The 27,901-nt window shown below is 38.2% G+C and overlaps 1 protein-coding gene across 1 annotated transcript in view; it reads left to right on the forward strand.

Moving 5' to 3' along the window:
• Positions 1-27,901, forward strand: part of LOC133655225 (protoheme IX farnesyltransferase, mitochondrial-like) — an 82,512-nt gene that overhangs the window by 233 nt on the left and 54,378 nt on the right. Inside the window, exons 2-4 of the mRNA XM_062055195.1 lie at positions 3,116-3,261; positions 3,333-3,663; positions 4,850-4,974. Of these exons, the coding sequence (XP_061911179.1) occupies positions 3,116-3,261; positions 3,333-3,663; positions 4,850-4,974 (602 nt within the window). The remainder of the gene's footprint in view (positions 1-3,115; positions 3,262-3,332; positions 3,664-4,849; positions 4,975-27,901) is intronic.

Below are 27,901 nucleotides of genomic sequence, written 5' to 3' on the forward strand. Positions count from 1 at the left end.
GCATTAGCTCGTTACCAAAGAAGAATGTTGTGGCTTGATGCGCCCTTATGACGTCACACAATGTTTAACGGGGACATTGTTATGACGTCACAATGTATTTACGGTGACTTTATGACGTCGCACAATGTTTTTACGGTGACTTTGTTATGACGTCACAATGTTTTTACAGTGACTTTGTTATGACGTCACACATTGTTTTACGGTGACTTTGTTATGACATCGCACAATGTTTTTACAGTGACATTATGGCGTCACACACTGTTTTTACATTGACATTGTTTTTGCCAGGTGACACTTTTCATTTGTTCATGTTTGTTTGCCCTAACTGGTTGTGTTTATTGGTCATGGGTTGGTGTTTTTCGAGTTTAATATGACTTGTTGAGCTGTTTAATGCAGTTATCTGACATTATTATATGGATGTAAAGTAATAAATACTGATAAATATAACCTGTGTGAAGTTGCCCCTATTGTCATTGCAAATATTACAATAACACTGCCATTCGTTTGTGCTACCTATTATTATTGTAACCCAGGGTTGATATGTCACCTATACCAGTGGTCCCCAAACTTTTTGTAGCTGCGGACCGGTCAACGCTTGAAAATTTGTCCCACGGACCGGTGAGGGGTATTTAACAAAAAACAAAAAAAAACATTTTATTTTTTCCATAAAGAAATACAATTATGTGTGCTTACAGACTGTATTGATCTATATTGATATAATTAATATATAATGTATATATTGTGTTTTTTATGTTGATTTAATATTTTAAAAAAAAAAAAAATTTCTTGTGCGGCCCGGTGGTTGGGGACCACTGGCCTATACTGTATAAAACTACAAAATAACAAACACGGAGGCTCCAGTTTTACACGAGGACCTCTTTATTTTGTTTGTTTTCAAAACTCCGCTCCACCACAACGTGTCCCCACTTCCGCTCTTAGCGCCTTCAAAATAAGAGCTCAAGGCATATACTGTATAACAGCTTATAACAGGAACTTAACACAGTGTTTCCCACACATTCATTTATTTGTGGCGACCCGCCACGAAAGAATTAAGGCCGCCACAAAAAATATATATATATTTTTTAATTTATTTATTTATTTTTTGTGTCCTGTCCAGCTTCTCAGGCAAATCATATAGTTGATGTAGTTGCCCATATCGGCTGTTCAGATTTACTTTACAAAAGAGAAGTGTAGGATCAAGATTTTTGGAGCTCTTTGTTCAGTGGACCAGGGGCCGTACTTAACAAGCTTCTTAGAGTGCCATTTTACACTTAAGTCCTGAGAATTTGCGAAATTTAGTCCTACTCTCAAACTTGACAATAAAAGCTTTTTTTCAACGTTCTTAAGTCTAAGAATCACTCCTACTCTCCACCATATTTAAGAGACCTTCAGAGGTGTCTTAAGTGGTTAGGAGTTGCCAGCAGGGGATGGCACTGAGGCGAGAGAGACGTGCGCGAACGTTCAGGGAGCGGAAGGATGTCCTGGATTTGTTTGATGACGAGCAGCTGATCAAACGGTATCATTTAGACAGAGCGGGTATTATTTTTGTCACAGATTTAATACTTTTCGATTCCTTGTTGATTTCTGCATGTGGTTGCAGTGGGCTAGTATATATAGAGCCACCCACACCAGTTTCAAATTAGTTGCCTAATTAATGAATTGGAAAGAAAATGTTATGAGAGTACCGTATGTGTGTGGCCGTGAGGTGAGTGACGTCAGTGAGTGTGTGGGCGAGAGAAGAGAGGGAGTGCCGGCGGGGACTAGTTTGTTTTGTATTATTTTGTAGTTTATTGTCAAAATATACACTCCCATTGTCCACTTAAATATTTCCAAGATATTTCTTTATTCTTAGACAACAGATTCCCTTCCGTGATTGGTCATTTCTATGGACACAGAAATGACGTCACCTAAAATTCCGTTTACGGCACATAGTAATGTCGTAATTCAGCTCTGAGTGTGACACTTAAGATTCCGTCCTACACTTCGCTGAAAGTGTGAGTAAGACGCTTGATAACTAACTTTTAAGTGCAGCTTTCAGCGAATAATTTTTTTACTCTTAAGTCAACTCTTAACAGACTTCTTAGGAGTAATTCTAAGAAGCTTGATAAGTACGGCCCCAGATGTTTGATGAAGCTTTGTGTCTATCTACCACCACTACTGTTTTCTGTTTATTTGTTACTGACTGCGGCAGGACACCTCTGCCTCTGTTTCACTTTATGTTGCTGGTAAATAATATGGTTGTAGTTAAATTATTTAGTATGCACTAATTAAAGGGGCAGAGCTTTAAGAGACATTTTAGCTTTTATATTTTTATAAGATATATTTTTTGTAAGAACCACAATTAATAAATATATTTCAGTGAATAACTTATTGTTCAAATCTGTATATAAATATGTACATAAAGTGTTGTAATTATATTGTAAAATGGATGGATGGATGGATGGACGTTTAAAACAAAACTGTTATTATTAATTATCCATTAATTATTCCATTGTCAACATTTCCCCAAACTTGTCCCCATTCGTTTGTGCTGCAATATTGTTATTGTCAAAGTAGGGCTGGGCGATATGGCCTTTTTATTAATATCTGGATATGTTTAGGCCATGTCACGATGCACGATATATATCTGGATATTTTGCCTTAGCCTTGAATGAACACTTGATGCATATAATCACAGCAGTACGACGATTCTATGTGTCTACATTCAAACATTCGTCTTCATACTGCATTAATAATATATGCTACTTTTAAACTTTCATGCAGGGAGGGAAATCACAACTAAGTCAATTTACCAAAACTGTATTTATTAAGCAGTGGCACAAACATTCATGTCATTTCCAAAACAGAAAGTGCAAGATTGTCAGAGAGATTTTAAAACAAGCTATTTGTGCACTTTTGTGCATGATTTCACTAAGATGACATATCAAAACAGTAAATTAAAGTGCACTTTTTAGACTTAGACTCAAACTTCCTGTTTATTGTTATTCAAATTTGAACTTTACAGTACAGATAAGAACGAAATTTCGTTGCATTTTAGGGTTTATGTTTTTTTCTCAGTACGTTACAACTGTTTGTGTGTGTAACGCTCCAGATTTGTCCTGTTTGTTTCTTGCAGGTTTGTTTGGAGTAAGCGTACAACAAAAACTGGTCGGCCATCATGGAGCGCGATGCAACCAGACCGCTCGCAGCCTCCTCCAGCTGCACAGAAGAGAGCCGTCACCCTGGCTGACCTATCAGCATCTCATCTTCCTGAAACGGCAGGTAGACACCAGGGTGGTTCTTTATCCAGTCTTTATGTTTACACCTGCTGAACAGGTGTGTGTTCCCCGCAGTATGTGGCCAAGAACATCGGAGAGCTCCACCAGCGCGCCGCCCCCAAGCAGGCCCCCGCGCGCTCCGTGGTGGACGAGGCCGACGACGCCGTCGTAAGGCAGGTCCAGAGAGTTCCCGTCATCCAGTCGCCGGTTGCAGAGGAAGCGTCCGTCTCGGTCGCGCCGGAAACGTCCGGTGCGGCGACCAAAACCTCGCAGGAGACGCCCCACCTCCACGTGGAGACGGACGAGGCGCGGGAAGCTCGTCTGGACCGGCAGTGGAAGCAGCTGAAGGTCGACATGGCCGACTTGCCGGACGTCTACGCCCGGCTCACCAAAATAAAACTCACAGGTAGAGCACACACAATCTAAAAACGCTGTTATTCTATTCCATGGGTCACCAACGCGGTGCCCGCGGGCACCAGGTAGCCCGTAAGGACCAGATGAGTAGCCCGCAGGCCTGTTCTAAAAATAGCTCAAATAGCTAATTTTTTAAATGTTATTTATTTACTAGCAAGCTGGTCTCGCTTTGCCCGACATTTTTGATTCTAAGAGAGACAAAACTCAAATAGAATTTGAAAATCCAAGAAAATATTTTAAAGACTTGGTCTTCACTTGTTTAAATAAATTCATTAATTTGTTTTACTTTGCTTCTTATAACTTTCAGAAAGACAATTTTAGAGAAAAAATACAACCTTAAAAATGATTTTAGGATTTTTAAACACATTTACCTTTTTACCTTTTAAATTCCTTCCTCTTCTTTCCTGACAATTTAAATCAATGTTCAAGTACATTTATTGTTTTTATTGTAAAGAATAATAAATACATTTTATTTTAATTCTTCATTTTAGCTTCTGTTTTTTCGACGAAGAATATTTGTGAAATATTTCTTCAAATTTATTATGATTAAAATTCAAAAAAAATATTCTGGCAAATCTAGAAAATCTGTAGAATCAAATTTAAATCTTATTTCCAAGTCTTTTGAATTTCTTTTAAAATTTTTGTTCTGGAAAATCTAGAACAAATAATGATTTGTCTTTGTTAGAAATATTGCTTGGTCCAATTTGTTATATATTCTAACAAAGTGTAGATTGGATTTTAACCTATTTAAAATATGTCATCAACATTCTAAAATTAATCTTAATCAGGAAAAATTACTAATGATGTTCCATAAATTATTATTATTTTTTTTCAAAAATATTCAAATTAGCTAGTTTTTCTATTCTTTTTTTCGGTTGAATTTTGAATATTAAAGAGTCGAAATTGAAGATAAACTATGTTTCAAAACTTAATTGTCATTTTTTTTGTGTTTTCTCCTCTTTTAAACCGTTCAATTAAGTGTAAATATCATTAATTATTAATAATAACATAGAGTTAAAGGTAAATTGAGCAAATTGGCTATTTCTGGCAATTTATTTAAGTGTGTATCAAACTGGTAGCCCTTCGCATTAATCACTACCCAAGAAGTAGCTCTTGCTTTCAAAAAGGTTGGTGACCCCTGTTCTATTCTATTATGATTAATTATCTTTACATTTCAGCACTCGTGGTTATGACTGCGGCTGCTGGTTACGCAATGGCCCCGGTGCCCTTTGACCCCGTCATATTCTCGGTGTCGTGCCTGGGAACGGGTCTGGCCTCCTGTGCAGCCAACTCCATCAACCAGGTAAGCAATGCGGTCAAATCACTGCCATGTCTGCCTGAACACAGCAACAATACTTTTTACGCGTGTCTGTCATGGAACACAATTCATATCCTGCATAGTTCCATCCATCCATTTTTCTACCGCTTGTCCCTTTCCGGGTTGCTGGAGCCTATCTCAGCTGCATTCGGGCGGAAGGCTGGGTACACCCTGGACAAGTCGCCACCTCATCCTGCATAGTTTTTCAAAGTAATTCATGTACAGTGGGTCTTCTAAGAAATGTTACCTTTTAACAAATAAAGGAAATAGAAATGATCAATTCCAGGATTGGCTATTCAGAAACCTCTTTTTTACTGTAAAGAGAAGGTTTTAAGTAGGGCTGCAACTAACGATTAATTTGATAATCGATTAATCTGTCGATTATTACTTCGATTGATCGATTAATAATCGGATAAAAGGGACAAACTACATTTCTATCCTTTCCAGTATTTTATTGAAGAAAAAAAACAGCATACTGGCACCATACTTATTTTGATTATTGTTTCTCAGCTGTTTGTACATGTTGCAGTTTATAAATAAAAGTTTATTAAAAAAAAAAAATAAAAAAAAAATATTATTGTTATTATTTTTTTTTAAAAAGCCTCTGCGCCTGCGCATAGCATAGATCCAACGAATCGATGACTAAATTAATCGGCAACTATTTTTATAATCGATTTTAATCGATTTAATCGATTAGTTGTTGCAGCCCTAGTTTTAAGTAATATTGTAACTTGGGCCGTAAAAGAAACTTAACAGTTAAGTCAAGTAACTAGATGAGGCAATTCCTGATTTAATTGTGTGTTAATGTTCCAATGCTGAAGTTGAAGTAAAATGCTGAGAGAATGTAGTATGAATGGAAGAATAGTTTGAATGTTGAAGAGTTTGAATTTCCAGGAAAACCGGAGTTTTGTTTGGAACTTGGGAAAGTGTTAGTTTGAATGTTCAGGATGAGTGGAATGTGTTATTGGAATGGTTTGCATAGGTGGAAAAATGTGGGAATAGTGCAACTTGGAAAAATGTCCCATTCATTTCAATGGGAACTTCCGGGACATTTGGTAATTTTGGGAAAAGTGGGATTTTTTTGAAAACGAATGAATGTCCTGAATGAGCTGAATTAGTTGGTGTTGGAATTGTTTAAATCGGTCAATAAATGCTGAAGTAGTAACCGTTTTTTTTCAATTGAAAAATGGTATTACGGAATTTCCGGAAAACCGGGAATTTTTCAAGTTCTTAAACCAACTTGTTTTTTTGTCTTGACCAAGAGGAATGTTTGCACAGTGGAACGGTTGAAATGGGTTGACAAATGTGAAAGGAGTCATCGCACTAAAAAAGGTTGAACATAAGGTTAGAAAAAAATCAGGAATTCCTGGAAATGTGTGGAATGTGGGCAAATGGATGTTTGAATTTCCAGGATGTGTTGAAGGTGAAATGGTTTGAATCGGTTGAAAAATGTGGGAATTGTGGAAGTTTGAAAAATGGACCAATATTTCCAATGAGAATTTTATGGAAATTTGGGAATTCCGGGAAAAGTGGGATTTTTTGGAAAAATGCTAAAAAGTGTGAACGTTCTGAACGAGTTGTTGTTGGAATTGTTTAAATCGGTCAAGAAATGTTGAAGTAGTAACCGTTTTTTTAATCGAAAAGTGGTATTACGGAATTTACGGAAAACCGGGAATTTTTCAAGTTCTTACACCAACTTGGTTTTTTGTCTTGACCAAGAGGAATGTTTGGACAGTGGAACGGTTGAAATGGGTTGACAAATGTGAAAGGAGTCATCGCACTAAAAAAGGTTGGACATAAGGTTGGAAAAACAAAGGAATTCCTGGAAATGTGTGGAATGTGGAAAAATGGATGCTTGAATTTCCAGGATGTGTTGAAGGTGGAATGGTTTGAATCGGTTGAAAAATGTGGGAATTGTGGAAGTTTGAAAACTGGACCAATCTTTCCAATGAGAATTTTATGGAAATTTGGGAATTCCGGGAAAAGTGGGATTTTTTTGAAAAATGCTAAAAAGTGTGAACGTTTTGAACGAGTTGGTGTTGGAATTGTTTAAATCGGTCAAGAAATGTTGAAGTAGTAACCGTTTTTTTAATCGAAAAGTGGTATTACGGAATTTACGGAAAACCGGGAATTTTTCAAGTTCTTACACCAACTTGGTTTTTTGTCTTGACCAAGAGGAATGTTTGGACAGTGGAACGGTTGAAAAAGTTAAATCACCAAAAATGATTCCTGGGCGCGGCCACCGCTGCTGCTCACTGCTCCCCTCACCTCCCAGGGGGTGATCAAGGGTGATGGGTCAAATGCAGAGAATCATTTCGCCACACCTAGTGTGTGTGTGACAATCATGGGTATTTTAACTTTAACTTAACTAAAAAAGGTTGGACATAAGGTTAGAAAAAAACAGGAATTCCTGGAAATTTGTGGAAAAATGGATGTTTGAATTTCCAGGATGTGTTGAGGTGGAATGGTTTGAATCGGTTGAAAAATCAATGAGAATTTTATGGATTTTGGGAATTTCGGGAAAAGCGGGACATTTTTTGAAAATGCTAAAAAATGTGAAGGTTCTGAATGTGTTGGAATTGTTTAAATCGGTCAAGAAATGTTGACGTGGTAACATTTTTCATTCAGAAATGGTATTACGGAATTCCGGGAAAACTTTTTTGTCCTGATTAAGAGGAATTATTTGAAGGAGGACCGGATGAAGTGGGTTGAAAAATGTCTCGGAAAACCTGGAATCTTGGGAAATCTGGGAATTTTTGGAATGTGTCAAGGGAAAGTCCACAATTCTCGAATAGGCTGTAGTTGGAACGGTTTGAATCTGATGAAAAATGTGTTTAAAAAAAAAAGTAAAAATCATGATGATGAAACTAAATGAATCGGAACTAAATTATTGCTTTAATTTTTGTTTATTTTTTTGTACGGTATGAAAATAAATATTGCATTAATACTATTCTGAGTTGAACATCACATGTTGTAACTGTGAATAAGGTGCATATATTGTAAGTTTTTATACTTCTTTCTGCTCATTTTCACTTATGATTTATTTCAATGTTAGGTTGATGGTCTTTTTGTTTAACCTTTAATGAATTAAACAAAAATTAAAATGGAAAAAATTAAAATGGAAATCGCCATGTAAAATCGCTAATGCTAATCAATAGCATGTCAATAGCAAAGCTATTAGCAAAGCGCATTTTTGGAAAAGTGGAGCCTTATTTAATTCACTTTGGCACGTTTTTTTTGAGTCAATGGCTTTGTTGGCGTCGAAAATTGCAACATTACCTAGAAGTACTTGGGCTGAGTGCGCTCTCAGTGCCGCTGGAGTGATCAGCAAGTGTCAAAGTGCGGGGCGTGACGTCACGCGTAACCCGGGTACGGTAACATGGCATTGTTGGATGTGGTCAGTCCCAAAGAAGGATTGGATTCGGTACCCATCCTACTCACAAGACATTGTAGGATTTGGTCAGTCCCAAAGAAGGATTGGATTCGGTACACATCCTACTCACAAGGCATTGTTGGATTTGGTCAGTCCCAAAGAAGGATGGGATTCGGTACCCATCCTACTCACATGACATTGTTGGATTTGGTCAGTCCCAAAGAAGGATTGGATTCGGTACCCATCCTACTCACAAGGCATTGTAGGATTTGGTCAGTCCCAAAGAAGGATTGGATTCGGTACACATCCTACTCACAAGGCATTGTTGGATTTGGTCAGTCCCAAAGAAGGATTGGATTCGGTACCCATCCTACTCACAAGGCATTGTTGGATTTGGTCAGTCCCAAAGAAGGATTGGATTCGTTACCCATCCGACTCACAAGGCATTGTTGGATTTGGTCAGTCCCAAAGAAGGATTGGATTCGGTACCCATCCTACTCACAAGGTATTGTTGGATTTGGTCAGTCCCAAAGAAGGATTGGATTCGGTACACATCCTACTCACAAGGCATTGTTGGATTTGGTCAGTCCCAAAAAAGGATTGGATTCGGTACCCATCCTACTCACAAGGTATTGTAGGATTTGGTCAGTCCCAAAAAAGGATTGGATTCGTTACCCATCCTACTCACAAGGCATTGTAGGATTTGGTCAGTCCCAAAGAAGGATTGGATTCGGTACCCATCCTACTCACAAGGCATTGTAGGATTTGGTCAGTCCCAAAGAAGGATTGGATTCGGTACCCATCCTACTCACAAGGCATTGTAGGATTTGGTCATTCCCAAAGAAGGATTGGATTCGGTACCCATCCTACTCACAAGGCATTGTTGGATTTGGTCAGTCCCAAAGAAGGATTGGATTCGGTACCCATCCTACTCACAAGGCATTGTAGGATTTGGTCAGTCCCAAAGAAGGATTGGATTCGGTACCCATCCTACTCACAAGGTATTGTTGGATTTGGTCAGTCCCAAAGAAGGATTGGATTCGGTACCCATCCTACTCACAAGGCATGATGTTTTTTTTATTTAGAATTTAGTTGGCATATTCCCCCCAAATATATTCAGATTGAATTCCAAGATGCTTTGAAGACGTGTGCTATACTTAGTAGCCGTCAGACGCTGCAGACAACTTCTTGTCTTCTTGAAACTCCTCTTTTTTTGTGCGAGCATCTGAAGTTGGCTGTTATTATTGCCAGCCTGAAAGCTTTTTTTTACTGCCCTAAAGGAAAGAGCGTCCGCGCTCACCGCGAACGCCAACAGTGGAGTGTTGACACTCTACGTGCTAATCTGCGCCGTGACTCGAGAATGTTTGCGTAATGAGTGACCTCGCCCTCAGCCCCGGTTTGAACTCTGCTGAGTCGTGTCTTTCCGGGCCTCTAATTTGTCGCTGGCTTTTATTACATGGCAGGTCACACAAAAACATTCTTCAACCAAAGTCCACCTTTGGACCTGAACTTCTTCTCTCTGGCATTTCTTTTTCAAATGTGTGCTTTTATTGAGTGTTTTTTTTTGTCTGTGTAGGGTTGGGCGATGAAACAGTATTAAAGGCCTACTGAAAGCCACTACTACCGACCACGCAGTCTGATAGTTTATATATCAATGATGAAATCTTAACATTGCAACACATGCCAATACGGCCGGGTTAACTTATAAAGTGACATTTAAAATTTCCCGGGAAATATCCGGCTGAAACGTCGCGGTATGATGACGTATGCGCGTGACGTAGTCAGTTTAACGGAAGTTATGGTACCCCGTAGAATCCTATACAAAAAGCTCTGTTTTCATTTCATAATTCCACAGTATTCTGGACGTCTTTTGCAATTTGTTTAATGAACAATGAAGGCTGCAAAGAAGACAGTTGTAGGTGGGATCGGTGTATTAGCAGCGGACTACAGCAACACAACCAGGAGGACTTTGTTGGAGAGCAGACGCGCTAGCCGGCGACCTCACCTTGACTTCCTACGTCTCCGGGCCACCAAACGCATCGGGTGAAGTCCTTCGTCCTTCCGCCGATCGCTGGAACGCAGGTGAGCACGGGTGTTGATGAGCAGATGAGGGCTGGCTGGCGTAGGTGGAGAGCTAATGTTTTTAGCATAGCTCTGTGCGGTCCGGTTGCTAAGTTAGCTTCAAAGGCGTCGTTAGCACAACATTGTTAACCTTCGCCAGCCTGGAAAGCATTAACCGTGTATTTACATGTCCACGGTTTAGTAGTATTGTTGATTTTTTGTCTATCCTTCCAGTCAGGGGTTTATTTTTTTTGTTTCTATATGCAGTTAAAGCACGATGCTATCACGTTAGCTCGTAGCTAAAGCGTTTCGCCGATGTATTGTCGTGGAGATAAAAGGCACTGAATGTCCATTTCGCGTTCTCGACTCTCATTTTCAAGAGGATATAGTATCCGAGGTGGTTTAAAATACAAATCCGTGATCCACAATAGAAAAAGGAGAGTGTGTGGAATCCAATGAGCCAGCTTGTACCTAAGTTACGGTCAGAGCGAAAAAAGATACGTCCTGCACTGCCTCTAGTTATTTACTCTAACATTCCTCATCCACGAATCTTTCATCCTCGCTCAAATTAATGGGGTAATGGTCCGAATCGCTCTAGCTGCGTTGAAAACAATAGGAAAATATGAGGGAGTGAACAACTGACAACGTCACGCTACTTCCGGTAGGGGCAAGGTTTTTTTTTTATCAGAGACCAAAAGTTGCGAACTTTATCGACGTTCTATACCAAATCCTTTCAGCAAAAATATGGCAATATCGCAAAATGATCAAGTATGACACATAGAATGGATCTGCTATTCCCGTTTAAATAAAAAAAATTCATTTCAGTAGGCCTTTAATACACATCGTGTAGGGGTGTAACGGTACACAACAATTTTGGTTCGGTACGTATCTCGGTTTAGAGGTCATGGTTCGGTTCATTTTCGGTACGGTAAGAAAACAACAAAATATACATTTTTGGGTTGTTTATTTACCAAATTTGCAAAATCTTCCCCCAAAAATATTTTTCTTAGTGGAATATTTGATGTGAAGTGATCGGAATATCAATAATTCATAATAACATTGATTTTGATTCAATATTATGTTTTGAGCAATGACAGTTTGAAAGAAAAAAAAAACAGCTTTGTTTTATTAGTCAACATTGCAACTTTTTCTGAATTACATTTAACCTTTAAGCTTTTTTATTTCACTTTTGTTACGGTATGTTTTTGTTTATTTGAATAGTATTTTTAGAATATGCCGTGGGCCTTTAAAACATTAGCTGTGGGCCGCAAATGGCCTCCGGGGCACACTTTTGACACCCCTGCTATAGATAATAAAAAAAATAAATGTGATAAATCTATTGATAAAAAGCAAAGCCTGGCGACGCATGCGCGTTTATCATAACTCTCTCTCTCTCTCTGTCTCTGCCCCTCCCTCACCAATGCTGCTGCGCACCTTCACAATTTGTTTTGTTTTTAACCCCTTCTTAACCCTGAACGTACATTGAAAATACACGCAACCCTAACTCAAAATGCCAGACATTTGAGGCATTTAAAGGCCTACTGAAATGATTTTTTTTAAATTTAAACGGGAATAGCAGATCCATTCTATGTGTCATACTTGATCATTTCGCGATATTGCCATATTTTTGCTGAAAGGATTTAGTAGAGAAAATCGACGATAAAGTTCGCAACTTTTGCTAGTATTCCTCACAATTCCCCCGTTGTTTACAATGGAGCGAGAGAGATTCGGACCGAGAAAGTGACGATTACCCCATTAATTTGAGCAAGGATGAAAGATTCGTAGATGAGGAACGTTACAGTGAAGGACTTGAGAGGCAGTGCAGGACGTATCTTTTTTCGCTCTGACCGTAACTTAGGTACAAGCTGGCTCATTGGATTCCACACTCTCCTTTTTTTATTGTGGATCACGGATTTGTATTTTAAACCACCTGGGATACTATATCCTCTTGAAAATGAGAGTCGAGAACGCAAAATGGACATTCAGTGCCTTTTATCTCCACGACAATACATCGGCGAAATGCTTTAGCTACGAGCTAGCGTGATAGCATCGGGCTTTAACTGCATATAGAAACAGAAAAATAAACCCCTGACTGGAAGGATAGATACAAAATCAACAATACTATTAAACCGTGGACATGTAAATACACGGTTAATGCTTTCCAGGCTGGCGAAGGTTAACAATGCTGTGCTAACGACGCCATTGAAGCTAACTTAGCAACTTAGCAACGGGACCTCACAGAGCTATGCTAAAAACATTAGCTCTCCACCTACGCCAGCCAGCCCTCATCTACTCATCAACACCCGTGCTCACCTGCGTTCCAGCAATCGGCAGAAGGACGAAGGACTTCACCCGATGCGTTTGGCGGCCCGGAGACGTAGGAAGTCAAGGTGAGGTCGGCGGCTAGCGCTCCAACAAAGTCCTCCTGGTTGTGTTGCTGTAGTCCGCTGCTAATACACCGATCCCACCTACAACTGTCTTCTTTGCAGCCTTCATTGTTCATTAAACAAATTGCAAAAGATGTCCAGAATACTGTGGAATTATGAAATGAAAACAGAGCTTTTTGTATAGGATTCTACGGGGTACCATAACTTCCGTTACTCTGACTTCGTCACGCGCATACGTCATCATACCGCGACGTTTCAGCCGGATATTTCCCGGGAAGTTTTAAATGTCACTTTATAAGTTAACCCGGCCGTATTGGCATGTGTTGCAATGTTAAGATTTCATCATTGATATATAAACTATCAGACTGCGTGGTCGGTAGTAGTGGCTTTCAGTAGGCCTTTAAGAAACCCCGCCCTGACAGCTCCGCAAAAGAGGACGTATGGTCAGTATATCCTAGCCCGTTAGCTGCTAGCATGCCGTGTGTTGTGCCTCGGTGTGCATTGTTTACACAACGTGCGTTACGCTACTTAATATGTCCGTGTGGAAACTCGTTCGGTACACCTCCGAACCGAACCGGAACCCCCGTACCGAAACGGTTCAATACAAATACACGTACCGTTACACCCCTAACATCGTGATAAACACGTAATCGATATCAATGTCTATTCCTGTCCAGCTTCTCAGGCAAATCATATAGTAGATGTAGATGCCCATATCGGCTGTACAAATTTATTTTACCAAAGAGAAGTGTGGGATACTTCTCTTGTTGCCTTATTTGTATTTGACTTTATTAAATGTATTTATATTATCATTTGGTGCAGCCGGGCCGGAGCAGGAGGGGATAGAAAGAGGGAAAAAAAGGAAGACAGAGGGGGAAATTGTGGGGACAAGAGGGGGATAAGACAGAGAGACAAAAACAACAACAGCAAACACAACAATAACAACAACAACAATAAAGCAACATCAGCAAATAGGATTTGTACAAATATGATGGTAAAAGTGATAGCAAACAAGCAGTTAGCGACATAAATAATAATACAGAAATGACAATGAGCATTATTACACTGCAAATGGATCAATACAAATACCAATAGAAATAGCGCTATTGATAATGAACAATACCAATAGTTTACCTTTATTATCAACAATACAGTTGGTCAAATGCAACAATACATACAGTATATGTCATGATAACTAGAGATACAAAAGAATGCAGAAAAATGGAGGGGAAGAAAGAGAAGCCAGCTATATTAACCTTGTAGATTGTTATAGTAACAATAGGTTGAGCTTTGTCAGTGTGCCATGTGTTACCCAGTTTACCCTAGGGCAACAACATTAATATATGTTTGATGAAACGTGATTATGTGCATGAGTGTATGTATGTATATGTGCAGTATGTGTATATGTATGTTTGTACAGTGAATGTATATGTACAGTATGTGTATATGTATGTTTGTACAGTGAATGTATATGTACATGTATATGTATGTTTGTACAGTGAATGTATATGTACATGTATATGTATGTTTGTACAGTGAATGTATATGTACAGTATGTGTATATGTATGTTTGTACAGTGAATGTATATGTACATGTATATGTATGTTTGTACAGTGAATGTATATGTACAGTATGTGTATATGTATGTTTGTACAGTGAATGCATATGTACAGTATGTGTATATGTATGTTTGTACAGTGAATGTATATGTACATGTATATGTATGTTTGTACAGTGAATGTATATGTACAGTATGTGTATATGTATGTTTGTACAGTGAATGCATATGTACAGTATGTGTATATGTATGTTTGTACAGTGAATGTATATGTACATGTATATGTATGTTTGTACAGTGAATGTATATGTACATGTATATGTATGTTTGCACAGTGAATGTATATGTACAGTATGTGTATATGTATGTTTGTACAGTGAATGTATATGTACAGTATGTGTATATGTATGTTTGTACAGTGAATGTATATGTACAGTATGTGCATATGTATGTTTGTACAGTTAATTTATATGTACATGTATGTGTATATGTATGTTTGTACAGTTAATTTATATGTACAGTATGTGTATATGTATGTTTGTACAGTGAATGTATATGTACATGTATGTGTATATGTATGTTTGTACAGTGAATGTATATGTACATGTATGTGTATATGTATGTTTGTACAGTGAATGTATATGTACATGTATGTGTATATGTATGTTTGTACAGTTAATTTATATGTACAGTATGTGTATATGTATGTTTGTACAGTGAATGTATATGCACATGTATGTGTATGTGTATGTTTGTACAGTGAATGTATATGCACATGTATGTGTATATGTATGTTTGTACAGTTAATTTATATGTACAGTATGTGTATATGTATGTTTATACAGTGAATTTATATGTATATGTATGTGTATATGTATGTTTGTACAGTGAATGTATATGTACATGTATGTGTATATGTATGTTTGTACAGTGAATGTATATGTACATGTATGTGTATATGTATGTTTGTACAGTGAATGTATATGTACATGTATATGTATATGTATGTTTGTACAGTGAATGTATAGGTACATTATGTGTCTATGTATGTATGTACAGTGAATGCGTGTGGATGTACAAACTTTGAGTATGTAGGTATGTACGTATTGATTGACGTTTTTGAATGATTAAGTTCACAAGTACACGATACACAACGAAGAGGAGCGTTTGGAGTTTAGTTTGTTGCTGCCGCAGCAAGTGGGAGCAGGAGAGGGTAGAGGAGCGTCCAGCTGAGGCTTCATTAGGAAACTACACTTTTGTTGACATTTGTATTCCTTTATCATAATCAGAGGAAGGTTACATTTGAAATGAAAATGTTTACATTTCATATATTTTTCACCAGCTCCTTATTTTCCATAGGTCATTAAAAAATGATTATGGAAATAGGCCGCGACAAAACACTTGTGATGTTCTAAATGGTGCACAACAGTAGTTTTGGTGCCATGTCGCTGTGTAATTACCCACGTGTAGTGGATGATTACCTTCAAAGCAACACACTTCTCATCAAGTTGAGACAAACATTCCACCCTCAGATGTTCTCGTTCATAGGCGTAGTCACTTCAAAGAAACCATCAAAGCTGCGACTTGTCTGCAAGAAGCGAGGTGCCGTCGTCGAGACCCCCCCCTCAAATGGCGTGTGTCGCCCCCATCCTACCTTGTCACACATGACCACGCCGCCGTCTAATTACACTTCAAACTATTTGCAAGAAAACAAAAACAAAACGACATCGGCGACCTTCTGAAGAGCTGTGAGCAAGTAACCCCGGGGTGTTGTGGTTTTCTCCTTCAACGTCTTAACTCGCGGTCTGACAGGTGGCCGCACGCAGACGCCGGCGTGTAACAATCGCGTGCCACGGCCGAGATGCTCTCACCACTGAAAAGGTTGTCCGTGTCGGAGATGACGCGTCTCGCCGTGCGGGGGATGTCGTTACCAGACATTCCTGTGTTTTGTACAATGTGGTAGTCTGGAAACCCTGGCTTTGCTTTAGAGCAGTCAGTGTGCAGCTTGAATGGCAGCATAGAGCCAGTGGAAAAGAGTTCAGTTCAGTTTCAGTTTGTTGTGGAACATGCATACGTTCTACGGCGGGAATAAAACTGGACTGGTGGCAGAGAAGAGGACTGTGGAAAAACTAGTGAGCATCCTGGATGATGCCAGTCACCCTCTGCATAGCTTTATCAGTAGCCAGAGGAGCCGGTTCAGTGCTAGACTGCTTCATCCCAAGTGCAGGACTAATAGACTCAAAAACTCCTTTGCCCCACACGCTATTATACTGTACAACTCCTCTCTGGGGGGCTGGGGGGTACTAGGATGACAGGGGATGCAAAACAATAACAGTGCAATACTTTTTCATAACATGGTAACTAGGGATGTCCGATAATGGCTTTTTGCCGATATTCCGATATTGTCCAACTCTTTAATTACCGATACCGATATCAACCGATACCGATATATACAGTCGTGGAATTAACACATTATTATGTCTAATTTGGACAACCAGGTATGGTGAAGATAAGGTACTTTAAAAAAAAAAAATTATACAATAAAATAACATAAATAAATTAAAAAAAAATTCTTGAATAAAAAAAGAAAGTAAAACAATATAAAAACAGTTACATAGAAACTAGTAATTAATGAAAATGAGTAACATTAACTGTTAAAGGTTAGTACTATTAGTGGAGCAGCAGCACGCACAATCATGTGTGCTTACGGACTGTATCCCTTGCAGACTGTATTGATACATATTGATATATAATGTAGGAACCAGAATATTAATAACAGAAAGAAACAACCCTTTTGTGTGAATGAGGAGGGGGGTTTTTTGGGTTGGTGCATTAATTGTAAGTGTATCTTGTGTTTTTTATGTTGATTTAATTAAAAAAAAACAAAAAAAACAAAAAAAACAAACAAACAAACAAAAAAAAACGATACCGATAATAAAAAAACCGATACCGATAATTTCCGATATTACATTTTAACGCATTTATCGGGGTCGGGGGGGGGGTGTATTTAAAAAACAAACAAAAAAAAAACAATTTTTTTTTTTTTTTTTTACATAAACAAATACAATCATGTGTGCTTACGGACTGTATCCCTGCAGACTGTATTGATCTATATTGATGTATAATATATATATTGTGTTTTTTATGTTGATTTCATTAAAAAAAAAAAAAAAAAAATTTTTTTTTTTTTAATTTCTTGTGCGGCCCGGTACCAATCGGTACCAGTCCGCGGCCCGGTGGTTGGGGACCACTGAACTATATGATTTGCCTGAGAAGCTTGACAGGACACAAAAAAAATTAAAATTAAAAAAAAATATATATATATTTTTTTGTGGCGGCCTTAATTCTTTCGTGGCGGGCCGCCACAAATAAATGAAACACTGTATTATTACACTCAAAAATGTGTTTTCTTTTACCCTTTCTATATCCGTCTATTGGTATTTCTTTGACTTTCCCTTCCACTGTTACCAAATAGCTTTATTTTAGTTTTACTAAGATTCAAATATAGTCTCTTTTTGTCAAACCATCTTTTTAAAAGGAAGTCTTTTTAATTTGTTAATTTCCTCTGTTATTATTTGTACTATCGTCTGAGTGTTCTCTCCTGAACAAAACACAGTCGTGTCATCTGCAAATAATACTAAATTTGAGTCCTTCTGATTACTGCTCTGCACACGCTTGGCATTCTCTCCATGAGCCTCAAGAGGTAGTCACCTGAAGTGGTTTTCACTTCACAGGTGTCATAGTTTTGATGCCTTCAGTGACAATCTACAATGTAAATAGTCATGGAAATAAAGAAAACACATTGAATGAGAAGGCGTGTCCAAATGTTTGGCCTGTACTGTGTTTTTATATTGTTACATCATCACTCATGACGTAAGTTGAATGATGCTGACACGTTTGTTACTGGATACTTTCTAATAGGCAACTATACATTTTTACAAATATGCAGTTTTTGACTGCAATATTGTTCAATGAAGGACATTATTACGTATGTCTAGCTTGTATGCTATTGTTTACTTAAGTGTTTTTCAACCTTTTTTGAGTCAAGGCACATTTTTTGCGTTGAAAAAATCTGGAGGCACACCACCAGCAGGAATCATTAAAAAACGAAACTCAGTTGACAGTAAAGAGTCGTTGTCGCAATTGCTGGATATGACTTTAAACTAGGGCTGCAACAACTAATCGATTAAAATCGATTATAAAAATAGTTGCCGATTAGTTTAGTCATCGATTCGTTGGATCTATGCTATGTGCATGCGCAGAGGCTTTTAAAATAAATAAATAAATATTTTTCATTTTTTAAAAATAAATCTTTATTTATGAACTGCAACATGTACAAACAGCTGAGAAACAATAATCAAAATAAGTATGGTGCCAGTGTGCTGTTTTTTTCCCAATAAAATACTGGAAAGGATATAAATTAATAGATTAATCGAAGTAATAATCGACAGATTAATCGATTATCAAATTAATCGTTAGTTGCAGCCCTACTTTAAACCGTATTCAAGCATGCATGACAATAGCTCTTGTCTCAAAGTAGGTGTACTGTCACCACCTGTCACATCACACCCTGACTTAGTTGGACTTTTTTGCTGATTTCCTGTGTGTAGTGTTTTACTTCTTGTCTTGCGCTCCTATTTTGGTGGCCTTTTCTCTTTTTTTGGTATTTTCCTGTAGCAGCTTAATGTCTTTCTTTTGAGCGTTATTTCCCGCATCGACTTTGTTTTAGCCGTCAAGAATATTTTAGTTGTTTTTATCCTTCTTTGTGGGGACATTGTTGATTGTCATGTCATGTTCGGATGTACATTGTGGACGCCGTCTTTGCTCCACAGTAAGTCTTTGCTGTCGTCCAGCATTCTATTTTTGTTTACTTTGTAGCCAGTTCAGTTTTAGTTTCGTTCTGCATCGCCTTCCCTAAACTTCAACGCCTTTTCTTAGGGGCACTCACCTTTTGTTTATTTTTGGTTTAAGCATTAGACACCTTTTTACCTGCACCCTGCCTCCCGCTGTTTCCCACATCTACCTGCTGCCACCTACTGATATGGAAGAGTATCTCACAGCCGCGGCACAGTGGTTGAAAAACACTAGTATACTTAGCTGTTCTGTAGCTGCTAGCTTCTAGTAGCCTTTAGATGCAAGCCAATATCATTTGATAAGAAAAGCGCTATACAAGTACAACCCATTTATCATTTATCATTTGATACTTTTTTTTGGATCGATATCTATGTCTAAGAATGTTGTCATTCATCCAGGTCATTATTTCAAGGCATTCAATCCATGGCAACTGGACTGTTTGGTTTGTTTTAGAAGACGAGTCCGAGTAGGCTTCATCAGTTCGGTCAGATCGAGTCCAGCAACTGGTGCCAAAACCCCAAATATTGATACTCCAAAACCAGGAGGGTGTGCCTGGACAAGGAGTGTTTCGCCCTGTCCTAGTGAGAAAAACAACTGTTTTAAAGTTAAAGTACCAATGATTTGAACTAAGCAAAATGATCTGCCAATAGAACAAGAACATTTGGCTTGTCAAGACTTTCCAAAACAAGTCAAATTAGCTAACCTCAATGAACCCCAAAATACCTTAAAATAAGTATATTCTCACTAATAACAAGGGCACTTTTCTTGATAGAAAAAACAAATATGAGACCTTTTTTCTCAATATGTTGAAAAATATTCTTAAATTAAGTACATGCTAGTGCCATTATCTTGACATAATGATATGCGCTCGGCATTACATTTCTTGCCATTTTCCCATCGATAACATGACATCATCGCGCCAAGTGCGTGCTCTTTCAGTCAATTAGTGCGCAAGGAATATATACAGTATACATATTTATATATATATGATGTGTATATATATATATATTATATATATATATATGTATATATATGTATATATATATATATATATATGTATGTATGTATGTATGTATATATATATATATATATGTATGTATGTATGTATGTATGTATGTATGTATGTATGTATGTATATATATATATATATATATATATATATATATATATATATATATATACATATATATATATATATAAATATGTATACTGTATATATTCCTTGCGCACTAATTGACTGAAAGAGCACGCACTTGGCGCGATGATGTCATGTTATCGATGGGAAAATGGCAAGAAATGTAATGCCGAGCGCATATCATTATGTCAAGATAATGGCACTAGCATGTACTTAATTTAAGAATATTTTTCAACATATTGAGAAAAAAGGTCTCATATTTGTTTTTTCTATCAAGAAAAGTGCCCTTGTTATTAGTGAGAATATACAGCCCGGCCCCCGACCAAATTTTTTTTAAATTGTCATTTTGAAGTATTTTGCTGTACTGTGCCAACTGTACTACTATATGAGTACGTATTTTCTATTGTTACATTGAAAATAAAACAGCAAAGTCCATTTGGCTGTCATCCGTTTTAATTATGAGACACAGTTGTGTCAAAGTCATGATTTTTTATTTCATGCTTGAAATAAGAAATGATTACTTTAAAAAAGTAGTTTTATACTTGTGAGTAGGGATGTCCGATAATGGCTTTTTGCCAATATTCCGATATTGTCCAACTCTTTAATTACCGATACCGATATCAACCGATACCGATACTTATATATACAGTTGTGGAATTAACACATTATTATGCCTAATTTGGACAACCAGGTATGGTGATAAATAAATTAAAAACATTTTTTTGAATAAAAAAGAAAGTAAAACAATATAAAATCAGTTACATAGAAACTAGTAATTAATGAAAATGAGTAAAATTAACTGTTAAAGGTTAGTACTATTAGTGGAGCAGCAGCACGCACAATCATGTGTGCTTACGGACTGTATCCCTTGCAGACTGTATTGATATATATTGATATATAATGTAGGAACCAGAATATTAATAACAGAAGGAAACAACCCTTTTGTGTGAATGAGTGTAAATGGGGGAAGGAGGTTTTTTGGGTTGGTGCACTAATTGTAAGTGTATCTTGTGTTTTTTATGTGGATTTAATAAAATTTTTTTTAAAAAAACGATACCGATACCGATAATTTCCGATATTACATTTTAAAGCATTTATCGGCCGATATTATCGGACATCTCTACTTGTAAGCATGTTTTACTCAATATAGGTCATCAAATCTCAGCAACAAACTGTAATATCTTACTGAGATCATTTAGGACCAAAACACTTAAAACAAGTAAAACACTCTCTGTGAGCAATTTGAGTATCTAACAATAGAAAAGCGCAATATAACATCTAATCCATTATTATCATGAAATCTGCTTAGTGAGAAGAATTATCTTCTCAGACGGAAAATAAGCAAATATCAGCCTTATTTGAGATATTTCATCTTACTTAGATTTCAGTTTTTGCAGTGTAGAAAGTGTTTTGTTACTGTTTGGGAGTTAATACGCGCACCAAAAGTACTTTGGTCTGTGTGGAGTTCGAACTAAACCTTGGGCCAAAGAGCTGGTCTGGAAAGAATCCTGCGGGCCTCACACCGCGCACCCTGCAGGTGTCCCAGCCGTCATCGCCCGGCTGTCTGGCCACTACTTCAGCTAATTGGATAATTGAGTTTTCAAGTCGCAGCCTGACAGAGGGCCGGGGGGACGCGTGAGGGTACTACCCCCGCCGTGTCAACAAGACCCCGTGTGGCCCTTTTATCGTCAAAATAAGCGCGGGCTCGGCTGTTTTGACAGCAGCCGCGGCGTAATCGTACCCCCGCGTCGGCCTGTTTGTTTTGGTGTGCGTTCAAGCGAGTCGGCCCTGTGTCGTTTCTGACTTTAACTTTTCTTTTGTGTCCGCCCGCGTGAGACGTCTAAGGCTGGCACGCACAAGCGAGCCCCCACAAGCCCCCTTCCCCCACGCACCATGTCCTGTTCAGGCATGCATGATTTACCCTCCTGCTTGTCTGCTCAGCTCCTTTGGCTCCCCAGGTAGGTGATATTGCCCCTCTTATTTCATCTTTGTACGCTGCTTTTTCGTCTTATAGAGAGAGACCCAGTGTAGAAGGGTGTTGCTGCGGCAACCGCAACATGCAACGTCCACTTTGAGCAGCGACACTTTATGAAGAACTGGTGCTAGAGACGTGTCCAACTCTTGATTCATAGTGATACCTAAAGGGCCCCCACCGCCCCACTTTTCCCACTTAAGACTAAAAATAGTCAAAAAGAGAAAAATGTTCCGTTATTTAGACTTCCGTACTACATTTACAAGCCGCTACGCTTTGAGCCCCGTGGTTTCTAAAACGGTGCTGCTCATGATGGGTTCAGAAAAACATGTAAAGCGACTTTGGGTACTTAGAAAAGCGCTATATAAATCCCAGGTATTATTATTATTATTATTATTTATGGATCGTTCTTCGCCGAGGGCCATCATGCAAATAGTTTTTATTAACAAACACACTGAAATGGTGTGTTATTTCCCGGTTCAAACACTGATGACACCTGTTAAACAGACAAGAAGCAAGGAATCATGCAGAGACAGAGTTCAATTTTGCTCAATGAGGAGAGACGTATGGGGCTGTACACTCAGCTACAGTTCCAACCTACGCCCTTTACGGGCAGAGGAGCATGTTGGGCAGCGCACACACACTGAGTACTTACAAGCAGACACAGTGTGTAGACAGAAATAGAGAATGGACACATTTTGGTGTAAAAAGTCAAGATAAAGGTGAAGTTATAACACTCAGGAAGAGGTGCTTTGAGACATGGCTAGCTAGCTATCAGCTAACATGCATCCACAGTGTTTTAGCTACTTCTAAATCACTAATCCTCGCCTCCATGGCAACAAATAAAGTACATTTCTTAGAAGTAGCATTATCACTGCAGGATGAGGAATAGCTAAACATGCTTCACTACACACCGTAGCTCACCGGCGTCGCAATGTAAACAAACACCATGGCATCCACTGTGATGATACCAAGTACAAGAGTGTATCTAGTCGATACTACTATGATCACATTGATATTTTGTTAGCATCACAAAATCCTTTTTCATTTTTTTCAAAATGTATATTATGATGTTTATAAAGTCAGTAAATATGTCCCTGGGCACATGAGGACTTTGAATATGACCAATGTATGATCCTGTAACTCAGTGGTCCCCAACCACCGGGCCGCGGCCCGGTACCGATTGGTACAAGAAATGTAATTTTTTTTTATATATATATATTTTTTTTCTTTTTAAAAAAAAATTAAATCAACATAAAAAACACAATATATACGTTATATATGAATATAGATCAATACAGTCTGCAGGGATACAGTCTGTAAGCTTGACCGGTCCGCAGCTACAAAAAGGTTGGGGACCACTGCTGTAACTACTTGGTATCGGATCGATACCTAAATGTGTGGTATCATCCAAAACTAAGGTAAAGTATGAAAGAAGAGAAGAATAAGTGATTATTACATTTGAACAGAAGTGTAGATAGAACATGTTAAAACAGAAAATAAGCAGACATTAACAGTAAATGAACAAGTAGATTAATAATCAATTTTTACAGTTTGTCCTTTATAATGTGTACAAAATAATAGGTGTATAAATGACACAATATGTTACTGCATACGTCAGCAGACTAATTAGGAGTCTTTGTTTGTTTACTTACTACTAAAAGACAAGTTGACTATTTTATTTAAGGACTAAATGACAATAATAAACATATGTTTCATGTACACTAAGATTTTTTGTTACACTAAAGCCAATAATAAAATATTTTGTAGTCCCCTTTATTTAGAAAAGTATCAAAAAGTATCGAAATACTTTTTGGTACCGGTACCAAAATATTGGACAACCCTAACATTTACACAAGGAGCGGCCATAGTGAAGTACTTCCTGTGTGTTGTAGCTCACCGCCATCAAAATGTAAACAAACTTCATTGGTGGATCGATACCTAACATCCACTGCAATGATATCAAGTACAGTAGCGTATCTAGTCAATACTACTGTGATTACGTCAATATTGTTTGGCATCACAACATCTTCTTTCGTTTTTATAAAATGTATATTATGTTTATAAACTCAGGAATAATGTCCCTGGACACATGAGGACTTTGTATGATCCTGTAACGACTTGGTATCGGATTGATACCAAAATTTGCGGTATCATCCAACACTAATGTAAAGTATCAAAGAAGAGAAGAATAAGTGATTATTACATTTGAACAGAAGTGTAGATAGAACATGTTAAAACAGAAATATATTAACAGTAAATGAACAAGTAGATTAATAATCCATTTTTACAGTTTGTCCTTTATAATGTGTACACAATAATAGGTGTATAAATGACACAATATGTTACTGCATTCGTCAGCAGACTAATTAGGAGTCTTTGTTTGTTTACTTACTACTAAAAGACAAGTTGACTATTTTATTTAAGGACTAAATTGCAATAATAAACATATGTTTCATGTAGTCAAATATTTTTTGGTAAAATAAAGCCAATAATGACATTTTTGTGGTCCCCTTTATTTAGAAAAGTATCAAAATACATTTTTGGTACCGGTACCAAAATATTGGTATCGGGACAACCCAAGTTTAAACAGAACATATTTTGATGATAACTCATTGAACTCTGTATCTCCTTCTTAGCTACATTGTTTGTCATCCTCGCCGCCACCTCTGCAAACATGTCAGAGACAGACTGCCGCTACTCGGAATGTGATCTCAGCTTAGCTCGGAATTTTTTCCCCTTGCCACAGATTGGATGCTAACTTGAGGATCATGAACATGAATCTGCAGAGGGTTTTTTTATTTATTTATTTTTTTAATATGTCTGACATGATTCCTTGGAAAGACTGAGTACGGCACTCCAGGTAGTACAACCAGGGGGATTTTTCCAGACTTCTCTCATTGTAGTTTGGGGTACCTCTTGAGAGGGTCATTAGGTGCAACACGACCCTGCGCTCATTGAAGTCCTGCAGCTCCTAAATTGTTGAATGACGGGCAACCTCTAGCACGGGGGTGTCAAACTCAAGACCTGGGGGCCAGATCTGGCCGGCCAAATTATCATGTGTAGCCCGCGAAAGCCTGGCTATATAATATGCATCATTTAAAGGCCTACTGAAATGACATTTTCTTATTTAAACGGGGATAGCAGATCCATTCTATGTGTCATACTTGATCATTTCGCGATATTGCCATATTTTTGCTGAAAGGATTTAGTAGAGAACATCGACGATAAAGTTCGCAACTTTTGGTCGCCGATTAAAAAAAAGCCTTGCCTGTACCGGAAGTAGCGTGACGTCGCAGGTTGAAAGACTCCTCCCATTTCCCCGTTGTTTACAATGCAGCCAGAGCGATTCGGACCGAGAAAGCGACGATTACCCCATTAATTTGAGCGAGGATGAAAGATTTGTGGATGAGGAACGTGAGAGTGAAGGACTAGAGTGTAGTGCAGGACGTGTCTTTTTTCGCTCTGACCGTAACTTAGGTACAAGGGTTCATTGGATTCCACACTTTGTCCTTTTTCTATTGTGGATCACGGATTTGTATTTGAAACCACCTCGGATACTATATCCTCTTGAAAATGAGAGTCGAGAACGCGAAATGGACATTCACAGTGACTTTTATCTCCACGACAATACATCGGCGAAGCTCTTTAGCTACGGAGCTAGCGTGATAGCACATCGGGCTTAAATGCAGATAGAAACAAAAGAAACAAACCCCTGACTGGAAGGATAGACAGAAAATCAACAATACTATTAAACCATGGGCATGTAAATACACAATTAATGCTTTCCAGGCTGGCGAAGCTTAATGCTGTTGCTAACGACGCCATTGAAGCTAACTTAGCAACGGGACCTCTACAGAGCAATGCTAAAAACATTAGCTATCCACCTACGCCAGCCCTCATCTGCTCATCAACACCCGTGGTCACCTGCGTTCCAGCGATCGACGGCGCGACGAAGGACTTCACCAGATCATCGGTGCGGTCGGCGGCTAGCGTCGGATAGCGCGTCTGCTATCCAACTCAAAGTCCTCCTGGTTGTGTTGCTGCAGCCCACCGCTAATACACCGATCCCACCTACAGCTTTCTTCTTTGCTGTCTCCATTGTTCATTAAACAAATTGCAAAAGATTCACCGACACAGATGTCCAGAATACTGTGGAATTTTGCGATGAAAACAGACGCTGTTTGTATTGGAACACAATGGTGTCCCAATACTTCCGTTCAATCCGTGACGTCACGCGCAAACGTCATCATACCGAGACGTTTTCAGCCGGATATTTCTCGGGAAATTTAAAACTGCACTTTATAAGTTAACCCGGCCGTATTGGCATGTGTTGCAATGTTAAGATTTCATCATTGATATATAAACTATCAGACTGCGTGGTCGCTAGTAGTGGCTTTCAGTAGGCCTTTAATGCACTTTATAATCCAGTGCGCCTTTTGTATGAAAATAGCCCGCTCATCAGCAGTACACCTTTTAATACGGTGAGCCCTATCGTTATTTATGCGTCACATAACGTACACTTATACAGCCTGTTGTTCACTATTCTTTATTTATTTTGAATTGCCTTTCAAATGTCTATTCTTGGTGTTGGATTTTATCAAAAAAATTTCCCCCAAAAATGCGATTTATACTCCAGTGCGACTTAAATGTTTCTTCCCTTCTTTATTATGCATTTCCGGCCGGTGCGACTTATACTCCGGAGCGACTTATACTCCGAAAAATACGGTACATACATTTTTTCCTGTCAAAATGGAAACAATGAAAACATTTAGTAAGAACGATGAAGTATGCACATTATTCCCAGTCTTTCGCGGGCCACATCAAATGACGTGTCGGGCCGGATCTGGCCCCCGGGTCTTGAGTTTGACACGTGTGCTCTATCGCGATCGATTGCATTGTTGGCCTGTGAAAGAACTCGTTTTTGGCCCCCATCAAATTTGTGTAAGAAACCCTAACAGTAACAGTATTATTCAGTGTTTCCCATAAACTGCCAAGATACTTGTGGCGGTGGGGGCGTGGCTATGGGCGTGGTCACCATGACATCATCGAGTAATTTGCATAATTTACTACAATGATATGATTTTCTCTAAAAAGGCTCAAAAAATGTATACTTACTAATTAATAATAACAGTTTTGTTTTAAACGTCCATCCATCCATCCATTTTACAATATAATTACAACACTTTATGTACATATTTATATACAGATTTGAACAATAAGTTATTCACTGAAATATATTTATTAATTGTGGTTCTTACAAAAAATATATCTTATGAAATATGAAAGCTAAAATGTCTCTTAAAGGCCTACTGAAACCCACTACTAGCGACCACGCAGTCTGATAGTTTATATATCAATGATGAAATCTTAACATTGCAACACATGCCAATACGGCCGGGTTAACTTATAAAGTGACATTTAAAATTTCCCGGGAAATATCCGGCTGAAACGTCGCGGTATGATGACGTATGCGCGTGACGAAGTCAGAGTAACGGAAGTTATGGTACCCCGTAGAATCTTATACAAAAAGCTCTGTTTTCATTTCATAATTCCACAGTATTCTGGACA

Source organism: Entelurus aequoreus, linkage group LG08 (genome assembly GCF_033978785.1).
Source record: "Entelurus aequoreus isolate RoL-2023_Sb linkage group LG08, RoL_Eaeq_v1.1, whole genome shotgun sequence".
Lineage (NCBI taxonomy): Eukaryota > Metazoa > Chordata > Actinopteri > Syngnathiformes > Syngnathidae > Entelurus > Entelurus aequoreus.